Source organism: Vidua macroura, chromosome 2 (assembly GCF_024509145.1).
Source record: "Vidua macroura isolate BioBank_ID:100142 chromosome 2, ASM2450914v1, whole genome shotgun sequence".
Taxonomy (NCBI): domain Eukaryota; kingdom Metazoa; phylum Chordata; class Aves; order Passeriformes; family Viduidae; genus Vidua; species Vidua macroura.
The window spans coordinates 41,002,307-41,016,031 of NC_071572.1; the positions used below are offsets into that span (position 1 = coordinate 41,002,307).

The 13,725-nt window shown below is 43.5% G+C and overlaps 1 protein-coding gene across 2 annotated transcripts in view; it reads left to right on the plus strand.

Annotated features, from left to right (window-relative positions):
* The first annotated feature begins 285 nt into the window (after window positions 1-285).
* DZIP1 (DAZ interacting zinc finger protein 1) overlaps window positions 286-13,725 on the plus strand; it is a 40,866-nt gene continuing 27,426 nt past the window's right edge. For both annotated transcript variants that reach the window (XR_008435778.1, XM_053970741.1), the window contains exons 1-8: window positions 286-396; window positions 2,254-2,325; window positions 3,670-3,739; window positions 3,816-4,310; window positions 8,782-8,866; window positions 10,395-10,519; window positions 11,865-12,026; window positions 13,404-13,541. Coding sequence is in view for 1 of the 2 variants with exons in the window: in XM_053970741.1 (XP_053826716.1) it covers window positions 3,737-3,739; window positions 3,816-4,310; window positions 8,782-8,866; window positions 10,395-10,519; window positions 11,865-12,026; window positions 13,404-13,541 (1,008 nt within the window). In the remaining variant the exon portion in view is untranslated. The remainder of the gene's footprint in view (window positions 397-2,253; window positions 2,326-3,669; window positions 3,740-3,815; window positions 4,311-8,781; window positions 8,867-10,394; window positions 10,520-11,864; window positions 12,027-13,403; window positions 13,542-13,725) is intronic.

Consider the following 13,725-nt stretch of genomic DNA (forward strand, 5'->3'; position numbering starts at 1 on the left):
CCAAAGGCAGCCTTTCCAAAGCTTGTTGTAACTTCCCTTGCATTTAACAAAAAGGGAGAGAAAAGGCTTCTTCTCGGTCGGAGAGGCTCGGGACCGGACTAAGACAAAGGACATCCCGCCTGGGCATCAGCATCTGCCGGGCCGGTTTTCAAGCAGCGAGAGTCGACGAGCAGCGGGGGAGCCCCCGCCTGCCCCGGCGGCCGACCCCTCCGCAGCCACCACCCGCGAGCGGCCTCGGGGCAGCGGGGCCGGCGCGGGACGGGCCCGGCGGAGGCCGGGGGGCGCAGCCGCCGCCCGCCGCGGCACCGCCGGTAACGGCCGGGGCGGGAGCGGCCGCAGCCCCGCCGCCCCTCCGCAGCCCTCCGCCCGCCGAGACCCGCGGAGCTGCAGCCGGAGGTGAGCGCAGGGGTCTCCCTTTCTCCCCCCCACCCCGGGCGCAGGAGGGTGGCGGGAGGCAGAGTCCGGAGGAGCCTCTCCCTTGGGGCAGGCGGGAGGGAGTGGCGAGGCGGCCGCGCTCCGAAACGTAGCCGGAGGTTTTGGCAGGCAGATGGAGCCCGGCTCAGGGCCTCTCGCAGGCCCGGCCGTGCTCGGCCGCCTCCCGAAGCGCCGGGTCCGGGCCTGGCCCGCGGACACCGCCGCGGGGAAGCGCCGCTTTTCCCCCGTGCCGCCCGTCCCGGAGAAGAGGGGCGGCCGGGGGAGCAGGCGGTGCCACCCTTGACCAGGCCTCGCGGGTGGGTGATGACCCTAAATTCCTCATGAGCACAGCACCTAGAATAGAGTAAATCCGGCAGAAAGAAAAGGGAAAAAAGATCGAAAAGGGCCGCCTCCGTCCGTCCGTACTTTTTCTGTCTCCATCGAGATGCCGGGGTGGTTTGTTCGTCTTCTCAACTTCGTGGTGCCTCTCCCATCCCTGGCAGTGTTCAAGGCTGGGTTGGATGGGGCTCTGAGGGACCTGGTCTACTAGAAGGTGACCCTGCCCATGGCAGCTGGTTGGAACTAGATGGTCTTTAAGGTGCATTCCAACAAGGACCATTGTATGATGCATAGATCATGTACCACTGCAAGGTCACGTTCATTTAAAGCAGGTTTAATTGGAGCAGCATGCAAATCTGTATGGATATTCCTGACTAGATATATTGGTTGCGAAGAATAAGCTGTCCTCGGGCATGGTTTACTTTGCTAGTTTTAAATAATGTTTGGGGTTTTTTTTTTGTTGGTTTTGGTTTTTTTTGGTTTTTGTTTTTGGTTTTTTTTTTTTGTTTTGTGTTTTTTTTTTTTTTGTGTTGTTGTTTGGTTGTTTTTTTTTTTTTTTTTTTGTTAATTTAAGGCTTCTGCTTGACACACAAAGTGGTAGCTTTCAAAATTCACATGGTTTTTATGTAAAGAAATTTCTCCTATGTCAAATAGATGGAGCACATATTGGGCTTAGATCTTTGGGAGTTAGATTTCATTATGTGTAATATGGCAGATCTATATTTGATATACATCAAAAAAAGTTAAATAGATTTCTTTGAAGATTTGCTGTAGACTCTGTTCATGGAAAAGGAGGTGGCAAAAATGTCATTCTTGCAGGAGAAGACTGCAGTGTTGCAAACATCACACAGTATCTTTTCTAAATTAAAAACAAGTGGCATGGTAAATGATAGAAGAATCTAAATGGAACTGAACCTTGAGTGTAAGTGTGACCAGTAGGCTTAAGGTTCAAGATCCAAAAAACAACAACCAACATAGAAATCTACATAAAACTAAGAGCTTGTAATTTGTAAGGGTGCTCGTGTTGGTGCACATAGCAACGTTGCTGGTATTTTTGTGGAAGTAGTTCTATATTGTGATTACTGGTAAACATGTTACTGTTTATGCTGGAGAGGGCAATGTTAAAAGTGCAGATAAGAGATGAGGTTCATTACAAGTTCCTAGGAGGCGAATGGAGGGAAATACTAGGGGGGAGTATGAACTATGTGGAAGAGCTGAAAGGGGACAGAGGAGGCCTAACATGGTTAGGATCTACATGATCTATGAGAAGCTGAGGGAGCTGGGCTTATTCAGTGTGGTGAAGAGAAGGAAAAGGGGTACTCTAGTAGTGGCCTGCAGTTACTTGAACAAATATGGCAAAAATATTCGAACCATTTTTTAATCTTGGTGAGCAGATACTTGGTGACACATTAATAAAAATGTTTTCATCAGGAGGAGAGCAGACATACAGCAGGTTGTACTGGGAGGTCATGGATTGTCTGTTCATCTTAAATGCTACAGGTGATGTGAACTAGTGTGCGGCAGAAATTTGGACTGGACGATGATCACCAGAGGTCCCTTGAGAACATCTCTGTGAGTCTGTAATGCATGATGTAGAGGAATCTACGGAATGGAGTGTATGATCAGATATATATTGTGTGACTGTTCTTGGAGAGGTATGTATCTAGGAATGACCAAGAGGATGAGAAACTAAAATATGTGTGGAAGGGACTGAAAAGGTAGGGAGGGATAAATGTGGAAGATGGCAACAAGGCAGACGTAGCTAGGGGACTGAAATATTAAGAAATGGTAACAGGAAGAGCAGGTTTTTGGAGAAGAGTGGAATAGGATGATTTTGTATGGTGGAGGAGAAAGATGCTGCTGCTTAGAAACAGTTTCAAGCAACTGAGCAGGAGCAAGGGAAACACCATATGGGGAGCACTGGGGATTGAGGTGGCGCAGGAAATATAGGCAGAAGTTGTTGGTTGCGTTGAAGAAAAGTATTTGTGCATGGATGGTAAAGTAGGTGATGTATGCAAGGCACAAGGGGCTGAAGTGTTTGGGATTAGTAATATGAGACAGGAACAACAGATGTGGTGAGGTTGTAGGGTTGTATGGTTGCAGGAGTGGGTCTGGTGTGTGCTGATACCAGGCAGAGGTGTGTTGATCTGATGAGTAATGAGAGCGTGTGGAAGCGGCGTGCAAAGTGTGTGACTGTGTTAAAGTGAGGATGGTATTTGAAAGCACCCGGCAGGAGGTTGGTGTGTGGGCATTGGGAGGGGTATGGAGTTGCAGTGGAGAGATTGCATAGAGCTACCAGCTAAGGCACATGAGGGTGCAGCAGTGTGAAGACGTACAGAGAAACGACGTATGTATGAATGCTGATGGTAGGGAGGTAACAGGTGTTGTCACATCTGGGAGAAAGTTGAGTAGGCGTGGCTGGAGAAGGACAGGACAGCGGTAGAGGAGTGTAAGTCATGGCAGAGTGAGAAAGGTTGGAGTCAGGAGCAGCACGGAGGAGGCACAGGATGGGGATGCACGTTGATGCAGCGAACGTGCGAGCAGGGTGGTATGTACAGACCTCAAAGAAGCGAAGGGAATGTGGAGAGAGAAAGCGTATGCTGTGTAGCTGTGTTAAGGATGTATAAACATACGAGCGGAGCCGAGGATACGTTTGTTGATGCGAGTAGCGTGTGAAGATGGTGAAGGATGCGCTGCGTGCGGTGCGCGGGGCAGCGGGAGCACCGGGACCCGCGGGAGAGAGATCCTTAGCGCGGCGCTGTCAGGAGGCTGTGGAGGCGTCGCGGAAGGAGGATGCCGGGAGGGAGAAGGACGGGATTTGTGCGGAGCACGGAGCCGAAGGGCCGTGGGGCGGGGAGCGGCGGGGCGGGCGGGAGGCGGCACAGCGCGGCGTCACTGCCGCCTCCTCTCGCGCAGGCCGGGGCTGCTATAGCGACGCGGAGGACGCCGGCGCCGTGCGGAGCCGCAGGGACGGAGCCCGGACATGGTGAGCGCCGGGACGGGCGGGCGGGCGGCGGGGCGGGGAGTGTCGGCCCGGGCTGAGCCGTGTCTCTCTCCCGCAGCCCTTCTCCCAGCGCACCTACCACCCTCCGGCGGCCGGGCCCGACGCGGGGCCGGTGGTGTTTCCCCCGTTCCAGTTCCGCGGGCGGCACGAGAACCCGGACTGGCGGCGGCTGAGCACCGTGGACGTGGAGCGGTTGTCGCGGGAGGGGGACGTGTCGGCCCTGCAGGCGCACCTGGAACATGTCACCTTCTGCAGCGCCGAGCGGGAGTGCTGCCCGCACTGCCAGGGCCCCGCAGACCCGCTGCTGCTGAAGCTGCTGCGCCTGGCGCAGCTCTCTACCGAGTACCTGCTGCACTCCCAGGAGTACCTCAGCGCCCAGCTCGGCAGCCTGGAGGAGGCCCTGAGAGAGGCACAGGCCCAGCGTGACCAGCTGGGCAAGGAATTGGTCCAGCGCTCACAGGAGATCCAGGAGCTTAAGGAGGAGTGCCGGCGGAGGAAGAAGATGATCAGCACCCAGCAGATGATGCTGGAAGCACGAACCAACTACCACCAGGTGAGAGGAGAGGGCCTGGTAGCTCAGTCACCCACACCTTGTCAGCTCTGGGCCTGCTGGAATGGGCGGCAGCGCAGCCCCGCTCTGCTGGGGTGTAGTTGCTTGCTGGGTGAAAGGCTGGAACTGCACGGACCGGTGACCTTGCAAAAGGAAGTGCATTGCTGGCGCTTGTTTTCCATCTGTGTTTCAGAGATTCTTAGGAGAGTGCTACATCATCTTTAACAAATCCTCTTTTTACTAACAGGTGCTCTTTACTCTTGGATTTGCTTTAGATGCATCTGAAATGTCAGATACACATACATGCAAAACCTGTGATAAACATGTTACTACGTTGTTGTGTTTGCTGTCTTTCCTTGTCTGCCAACTGTGTGGTCAGAAAACACACAGGGCAAATAGATTGGAACTGATGCTGAGCAGTAATGTACTGTCTGCGAGAAGTCACTGTTCTGCACTGATATTCTCCAGGCACAAATTTTCTACTTGTGTGCGTGACACAGAGGTGACTCAGGCAAGATGGTAAAGAGCTTCAGTGAGTTAGCTCAGCTCTGATTCCACAACAATCTGTTCCTAAAGGATTTTCCTTAACAATCTTAATATACAACTGTTCCAACAGTGTCATGGCACTCTGTTTATATTGGGAGGGTTTTTTGTCTCACTACAACAGTGTGGTAGTTTGATCTAAGTATTTTTCAGCATCAGCATTTTCAGGTTTCAGGAAAGCAAATTTTGGCTTCAAATGTAATCTGAAGTCTAAAGGGTACACTGGACACAGACTTGACATGATTTCAGGCTAGCTCTGTATGTTTAAAGTTACAGGCAAAGTTCAATATTTAAGACATCAGCTAAGTTGGCTCAAGTGTTTCTGTAAGGGAAAAGGTACCTTATGCCCCAAGAGTAGAACTATACATGAGGCAAGGTTCATGCATTCAAGTGTTAGTCTCAAGGACAAGCTGCTGATATGCTATTATTTAAAAAAAAAAAAACAAAAACCTTTATGCAACTCACAAAGTAGTTTGTCCTGTGTTGCAAAAGAATACTGACTGCATATGTCATTTTATGCGTAAACTTAAATAATTCTCATACTGTGATTGCCAAATATTTTCAGATTTTCCAGAAATATTTGTAGTGTGCATCTGTCTCTGTGGAAGCTGAAAAACATGGTAGTGAACTTGTCTCATTTCTAATCTGTTCAATGGCATTTGCAGTAAAACAGAGATGGAAATCTATTTTCCATTTGTAATTTGATTTCTTATAAAGTAAACTTCTGATCTCCCCCCTTTCATTCTTCTGTTTCTTTTCTCTAGAAGTTATTTAAGTTCACATGAGAAAAATTAGTTCAGGGAATGATGTTGAGCGATATCTGAAGTTCCTACAGTGTTTTCAGGATTCTGAGTTTGAATGCCAGAATAAATTAAACTCTTCCCAGTGTTTGTAAATGCCGGGTAGCAGTGTGATCAGTAAACAATAGCTCTGTGATATTTACCTGTGCCATGATCTTCATTGCCAGATAATAGGGGCTTTTCTGGGTGTTCCTGAGAGGATAGATCAGATTCCATCCCCCCAAAGTCTTGGATGTTTTGCAAATAAGCCTGTTACTTGTTTACAAATAAGCATTTTTTTACTGGAGGTGCACTTTACAGCTAATGTAAACATTTTGGAATTCAGATGTAATGCCTTTAATCCAAGATCAATATAAGTTAACCCATGAAATGCTACTATAAAATGGTACTGATACCTACAAGTTATAAATTTAAGTCTCGTTGGTCAGTACCTTCATATGAGTAATACAAATTTAATTTTAAAAAATAGTTTTCACTTTTTTGATACTTTGTTCAGAAATCTAACATTCTCATCTACAATGTGGGCATAAAGTGCATGTTGTAGTTAACATTGAAAAGTAAGTGCAAGAAAAGTGTTGCATAATTCAAAACCTAAATATTCCCTATGTTAATCCTGTCTCCTGCAGTAAGAGCTTTCTTTCACTATCAGCAAGTCAAACTGACCTGAAGTTTGTGCTTGAATGGATAACATTATTTCACAGCCAATTTAGTTCTGTAAATCATGTGCAATCTGTTACACTGTACACTCCCTCTTGGTTGGCAGTAATGCTTTGCTGCCATATTATATCACTTTATTTTGGTTTTATATTAGGTCTTGCTTTTGCTCAACAAAATTTGTCTTAATTATTCATGGCTTTACTGTTTGCTGAAAAGTGTATTTTATAGGATACCTGACTACCGGTGGCAGTATTTTAAATATAATATGAAATTTGGGAATCTCACATAATCACAGAATCATTTAGCTTGGAAAAGACCTCTGAGATCATCAAGTCCAACCCTTGACTGATCAACATCTTATCAACTAGACCATGGCACTAACTGCAGTGTTCATTTATTTCTTGAACACCTCCAGGGGTGGTGACTCAACCACATCCCTTGGCAGTCCATGCCAATGTTTAACCACCCTTTTAATGAAGAAATTCCTTCTGATGTCCAGCCTGAACCTTCCCTGTCACAGCTTGAGGCTAAGTCCTCTTGTCCTGTCATTTGTTGCCTGGGAGAAGAGGCTGACCCCGTGTAATTACACCCTCCTTTCAGGCAGTTGTAAAGAGTGATAAGATCTAAGCCTCCTCTTCTGCAGGCACCTCCAGCCCCCACTTTCACCAGTTCCACTGCCTTTCTCTGGATATGCTCCAGCAGCTCAATGTCCTTCTTGTAGTGAGGGACCCAGAACTGGACACAGGATTTGAGGTATGGCCTCACTAAGGCTGAGTACAGAGGGACAATCTGGTCCTGCTGGCCACACTACTGCTGATACAAGCCAGGATGACACTGGCCTTCTTGGCCACCTGGGCACACATTGGCTCATGTTCAGCAGCTGTTGACCAACACCCCGTGGTCCTTTTCCACTGAGCAGCTTTATAGACACTGCCCCAAACCTGTAATGCTGCAGAGGGTTTTGTGGCTGAAGTGAAGGACCTGGTGCTTCATCTTGCTGTACCTCATAAAGTTTGCCTCTGTCCATCAATCCATCCTATCCAGATCCTTCTGCAGAGCCTTCCTAACCTCTGTCAGATAAACATTGCTGTTCAATTGGTGCTGTCTGCAAATTTACTTAGGGTGCACTCAATCCCCTCATCCAAATCATCAATAAATGTATTAAACTGGGCTGTCACCAACACTGATCCCTGGGGACATGAAGTGACCAGATGCCAACCACCACTCTCTGGGCTGGGCCATCCAGCCAGTTCTTAACCCAGAGAAGAATGCACCTGTCCAAGCCATGAACTGCCAGCTTTTCCAGGAGAATGCTGTGGTAGATGTTGCTGAAGACTTTGCTGAAGTCCAGTAGGCAATATCCACAGCCTTTCCCTCACCCACTAGGCAGGTCACCTGGTAATAAAAGGATCAAGTTAGTCAGGCAGGACCTACCTTTCCTAAACCCATGCTGACTGCATCTGATTGCTTGGTTGTCCTGTATGTGATCACACTGAAGATGACCTGTTCCAGAGCATTGCCAGGCACTGAGGTTGGGCTGACAGGCCTGTAGCTCCCCAGATCCTCCTTCTGGCATTGATTATGGTGACAAGATCTTGAACCTGGTTTCTTACTGTCATATCACATTGATAAGTAAAAATTACTTTTTTTAATGTCTGTGGTTTGTTAAAATGTATTTATTTGAAAAAAAAGTATGAGATAGAGGTAATGAATGACCCTAAAGTGATGAGGAGCCCTCATGCATAGTCTTAAAGTATGTTACAGGGTTTGTAGATGTAGCTTCTGTTCTTATACTACCCATCTATTTTTAATATATTCTGAACATTAGTAGAATGTATTTTGAAGGTGAACAAAAAGGATATTTTGAAAAGGGTGGGATCCAAATTTGACTTAAAATTTATATTCAAAACTAGAAGGTTAATTATAGAAACAGTAATTGAAAGAACTTTGTGCTTTAGAAGGATTCTAGATGGCATCTTACAACTCATATAGGCAAACCCATCTTTATTGGTTTTTTTCCAGTTGTGTGGTGCTCTGCTTTGTGGTGTTGCATGAATCTGAAGAACACCTGAGCTACTAGTTGGCTGGAGTCTGTGTATTGTGCTGAAGAGGGTTGTCATGCCTTTTCTTTATAGTTCTCTACCTACATATATGAAGCATTATCTATGGTTTATATTTGAATTTGAACTTGCTTGGCCAGAGTCTGTTCTGTTCAGTTTGTACAGTGCCTAGCACAATCAGATTCTTGCTCATGACCATCACTGTGAAATGTTAAATAGCATTAATATACTAATGACTTTACAGAAATTGGGTACCATGAGAATTGTTGTTCTTATTCTTGTGAGAGGGAATTTGTTAAAGTTACCTTATTTTTATATATGAACAAAATGTAATAACCTGTTATAAACCTTAACCACTGTATTTACCAAAAAGATGTTACTAATGTGTTTTTAACTGTTTTTTTTTTTTTGTAGTGTCCATTTTGTGAAAAGGCTTTTATGACCTCATCATATTTAAAAAGTCACATTCAAAGGCGTCACCCAGAAGAGTCTGAGATCGGTATGTACTTTAATGTTATCAAAAAAATTGAGAGATGTGGTTTAGAAAAGTGTAAATACAGTGAGGATGTGCAGTCCATGATTTTGTGTAACTTGGAAGAAAAGTTTTAATTTTTTTAGGTGGCAGATCTCAGTTTGTGTGAATGCAAGTGCCACTGACAGATACAATGTATTGGGCAACATATGTTTCAGTCTCTGGAAAATAGTTAACAAACACCTGTGTGCCATATTCACAGCATCTTTTCAAACTAGCATTTCTGTTGAATACTTCAGTCAGTAGCACAGTTCAGAGCACAGTTTCTCTTTAGGTATGTATGTTATGGAGGCGTGGGTAAAATGAAGAAGCTGCACTAAGGAAAAAAATCTTGCGAATCTATAACAATTATTAATACAGAAATAGTCCACCCCACCTGAAATCAGTTTGAATAGGATCAGGCTCTCCTGAACTGACTGTAAAATGTAGTGAGAAAGAGAAACTGTTAAGAGCAGTCTAACTTCATCTATCTGTGATATTCAAGGTTGCTTTATCACTAACTTGCATACTTTTTTCTCTCATCACTAAAAACTGTTTAGCTTGAAAAACAATGATCTCAAAGTTTCTTTCATTCATACCTAATTTCTCTCCTTCCTGCTAGGCTGCGTGCTTATGATTTATTGCTAAGGACTAACAAGTATTGACAAGTAACAGTGATTAGAAACAAGTTAGGAAAAAAGGAATGTTTGGGAGGAGAAAAAGTGGAAAGAATCTAATGAGGTCTGAAGTGTAGCTTGTCAGGCAAATGAAACAGCAGCAAGAGTGAGAAGGGTCTGAATAAGCAGCTGAGGAAGTGTGAATGTATTAGAAGGAGAAAGAAGCACTTGTGCACCTTACACTTGATAAAAATTATGATAGTGTAAGATGCTGCAGAAACAGTTGAAGTAATTGTTGTATAAAAGGATTAGCCTGAAATGGCTCTATGGAGAAAATATCCCATGCAGTTATTTCTGAAATAATATTCAGATACCCAGATAATAGGCAAGTAAATAACTGGTAAATTGATAAAACCTTTAACAGTTGAAGATTATTGTGACTTTGCATATTTTAACATTTTTTGTTTGATATTCCCCCAGTTCTTTACACACAGATAATTAGCTGTATTCCAGCTGGACTCCTTACAAAATTCATTTTGAATAAACTTAACCTAAGAGATTGAATAACTGAGGTTCACTTTGTCCTTCATACATCCTCTTTATCAGCCTGCGTTGCTTAGATTCCTTTGAAATTAGGTTATAGAATACTTTTTCATGTAAATATGTCATAAACTATTTCACATGTCAGTGGTACAAGTATTTGAGGGTAAGTTAGCAGTCCAGAGAATATATATATTTAAAAGCATCTATAGAGAATCATAGTAGTGGGAAGGGAAATGGTCTAAGAAAGTCACACTTTGTGAAAATGTTACTCAAACACTAGAAATGTATTTGCAGTAAGTATTACAGTTCCAGAAATTGCAATAAACCTTTTTAAAATCTGTGTTTCTTTTAAACAGAACAGAAGAAGAAAGGAAATATAGAAAAATTGCAGGATGAGATTGAAAAACTGAAGGAACAGTTGCAGCTCACCAAGTCCCAGTTAGAGTTTGAACAACAGGCTAATTTGGCCAGGTTGTCTAAGGTAGTACTTACTAAGTAATGTGAATGTCTCAAAAGAATTAGCACTTTGAACTGTGTTCACTCAGCCCACAGAAGTATTTGATTTCCCAAAGTTGAACACTTTCAAGATTCAGCTGGGCAAGGTCCTGTGCCACCTTGTCTAGTTTGTGCTGTTGTCAAGAAAGGCTGGACCAGATTATCCTGAAGGATAATCCAACCTGATCCTTCCAACCTGACAGTCTATGATGGATGATTATTTTCTTCCTTTGTTTTCAGACAAAGGATCTTGTCTGTAAGACAAGATCTTCTGTAAAACATGGAGTGTTGTTTTCCATGAACTCAGCTTCAGACTTCTCTTTCTTCAGTCCTTTTGTTCCCCTTTCTTGGAAGTGTACAGCTTCCATTTTCAAAAGTCCTGAATGATCAAATCAAAAGCTGGTAGAGTTTCACTTAGGAGTACAGGCACTGTCAGAATAATGGGTCTTGGCCCTATGTGGACATGTGGAAGGTATTCTACTCATTCATTCTGTGTCTAGCTTTTGAGAAATACATCTATAACATATTTCTCCTGCCCCCGCAGCATTGTTTTGTTTATGAGGTAGAACTTGGAGTATTCATAACCGTGCAATGTAGATTTTTTGGTGCCTTAGGAGCCTCTTTTGAAGTCACTTGTCTTAGCTGAGACTCCTAACTGCAAGGGGACTACCTGAAATGTCCTGAACCTACAAGTCTGCAGTGTTACACAACAAGAAGCTTTCAAAACTTCTCTGTTTTTCTGGGATGTCAGGGAAGATAGAAATGTGTGGTGTGACTGTTTACAGTTTGTCTGCCATGACTGACATCGAATGTCAATTCAGGTGGCACAATGGTACTTTCTGATTGAAAGAACAGAAGATCTTATCCTTGATTGAAGGATACAGATGATCCCATTCTTCCTAGTTGCACAATGATTGCATGTTATAGAGAACAAATTCAGAGTAAATGCTGTGATGGAAAAATGTTGGTGTTTCCTAGAAGATATGTATGTCCTGGGCAGTGAAATGCAGGACTTTAAACAATTTGAGAACTATATAAAATTTCATCACTGTGCAGTGGAATGGTTGAAGTAATCTAATGGATGAAGTGGAGTAAATGCATATAGGGATAAAATAGTTCTAATTTCATCTATGAAACAATGGGTTCTGAGTTGAGTGCTGTTATTGCAGGGCAAGATCTTAAGCTTGTGATACGTAGCCCTGGGGAAATGTTTTTTGATGCCATAGGAGTTCACAAATATTGAAAGTGACTGCATTCCACATGTAGTTTGGGAGCTTGAATTTGTATTGAATATGAGGAAAAATAACAAATTTTTTTTTTTTTTATTTCAGGAGTGTGACCAGCAAAAATCAAAAGAAGAAGAGTTTCTACAATCATTTCATAAATGGAAAGATGAAGAAAGAGAGAAATTTGCTGATCAAATAGAAAAAGTGAAAGATATGTTTACGAAAGAGCTTAAGGACTTGCATTCAAGAAATTCAACCTTAGAAAATGTAAGCAATTTAAATTTTCTAACATTTTAAAGCATGAATCCCTTACAATAGATCGTAGTGAACTTCACATATTTGAAATGTGATATAGTCTTTGTAAAGTTCTTGCTACAGAACTCTTAAAAATAATGATTGAAAGGTAGCTATAATTGTATCTTTGCATACAGGTATTTTATTAGCATAATTTCAGGTTGCCTTTTTTTTTTATTTAAAGGATTGCTTTGTATGAATGAATGATCCCTTCAGCAGTTATGTCAGTTTTTTTCTGTACTCCTCAGCCTTTGAATGCCTGTTTATAGGTTAGTAGATATTGTGGTTGCTGCATGTTAGATATCCTTATATTAATATTTTCATAAGTGGTGTGGAGGACACTAACCTCTGCATTACAGTTCTGACAGAATTCGTTTGTTTTCAATACATACTTTGGAAATGCTCACTAGCTAGAGAATCATAAAAGTTTGGCTGGGTCAGAAAACAAATCTGCATGGCATTACCAGAGCGGCTTATATTTTGTAGCTGCTAAGTCCTGTGTACTGTTACAAGTCATATTTATTTTAGATGTAGATATTTGTGCCTGGCTCTCAGCGGCCACAGGATAGAGGTTGGCCGGCTAGCTGGTCCCGCTTGTGGCTGCAGGGCAGACACACAAGTGGCTGTCCCCGAGTCTCTGCCGAGACTGTTGCGGGTGGCGGTGATTGCTGCGGCATGGGTAGCACAGCAGAGGCACAGAGCATGAGGAAACCGAGGCAGAGGAATAAGGGAGGGACACTTGTCTGAGTCTCCAAATGTTTAATGTCGACGTCGGGGCTGAGCAAGTGAACCCAATCTGAACCTGAAGGGGCTACTTTTATAGGGATGGGGGGAACACAGGGAGGACACAACCTTTGACCAATAGGAGGGCATTAGGGGAGAGGTGCAGGGTAAGGGCTCCCCAGTACAAGCCAACATGGGGAGGGAGTAAGCCCCACAACCCAATTCTGTCCTCAGGAAGGGATGAAAGACAGGGAACACTCTAGAACCAAAGGAGTGTGCTATCTTTGACAGACAGGGGTGAGACAAGGGAACAAGGGAGGTATACAGGTGGATTGACATGTGGATTGACATATAGTTTTGGCGGGGAAAACTGTGACAAACAACTCGGGACTGAACCATTAGGGAAGGCAAATGGGGTAGAGCGACTGAGCCATTACAAACTTATAACAAGGAATATTAAAACCTACTACAGAAGAACCAACTGTAAAATAACAGACTACCACAGATATTATTAATGATGTGAAATTTGATAAATGCTGACCTCACGAGAAACGGGAGAAGTATCTGATGCAATCTCTGCATAACTGTGTTTAAAGAAAATTTTGTATTCCTTGTCTCTCCTATTAGCAACTGTTAGAATTACAAAAGTCCAATATGCAACAAAAATCCAATTTAGGAATACTGAAAGACAGCTATGAATTTACAGAGGAGAAACCTCATCATCTTCACGATCATCCATATGTGGTTAGACTTCTGGAAAAACAGGTAACATTGTAACATAATGTATTGCTTTTGACAGATTATTGCTTTCTTTTTATTTTTCTTCATCTCTGAGTATGATATGAAATCCCTAAGTAACATTTTCATTATTCTTAATGCAAAAAATAGCTGGTTTTAAAGATTTAATACTATTTAATACTATCCATATAATGGCAAACAAGGATTTGTT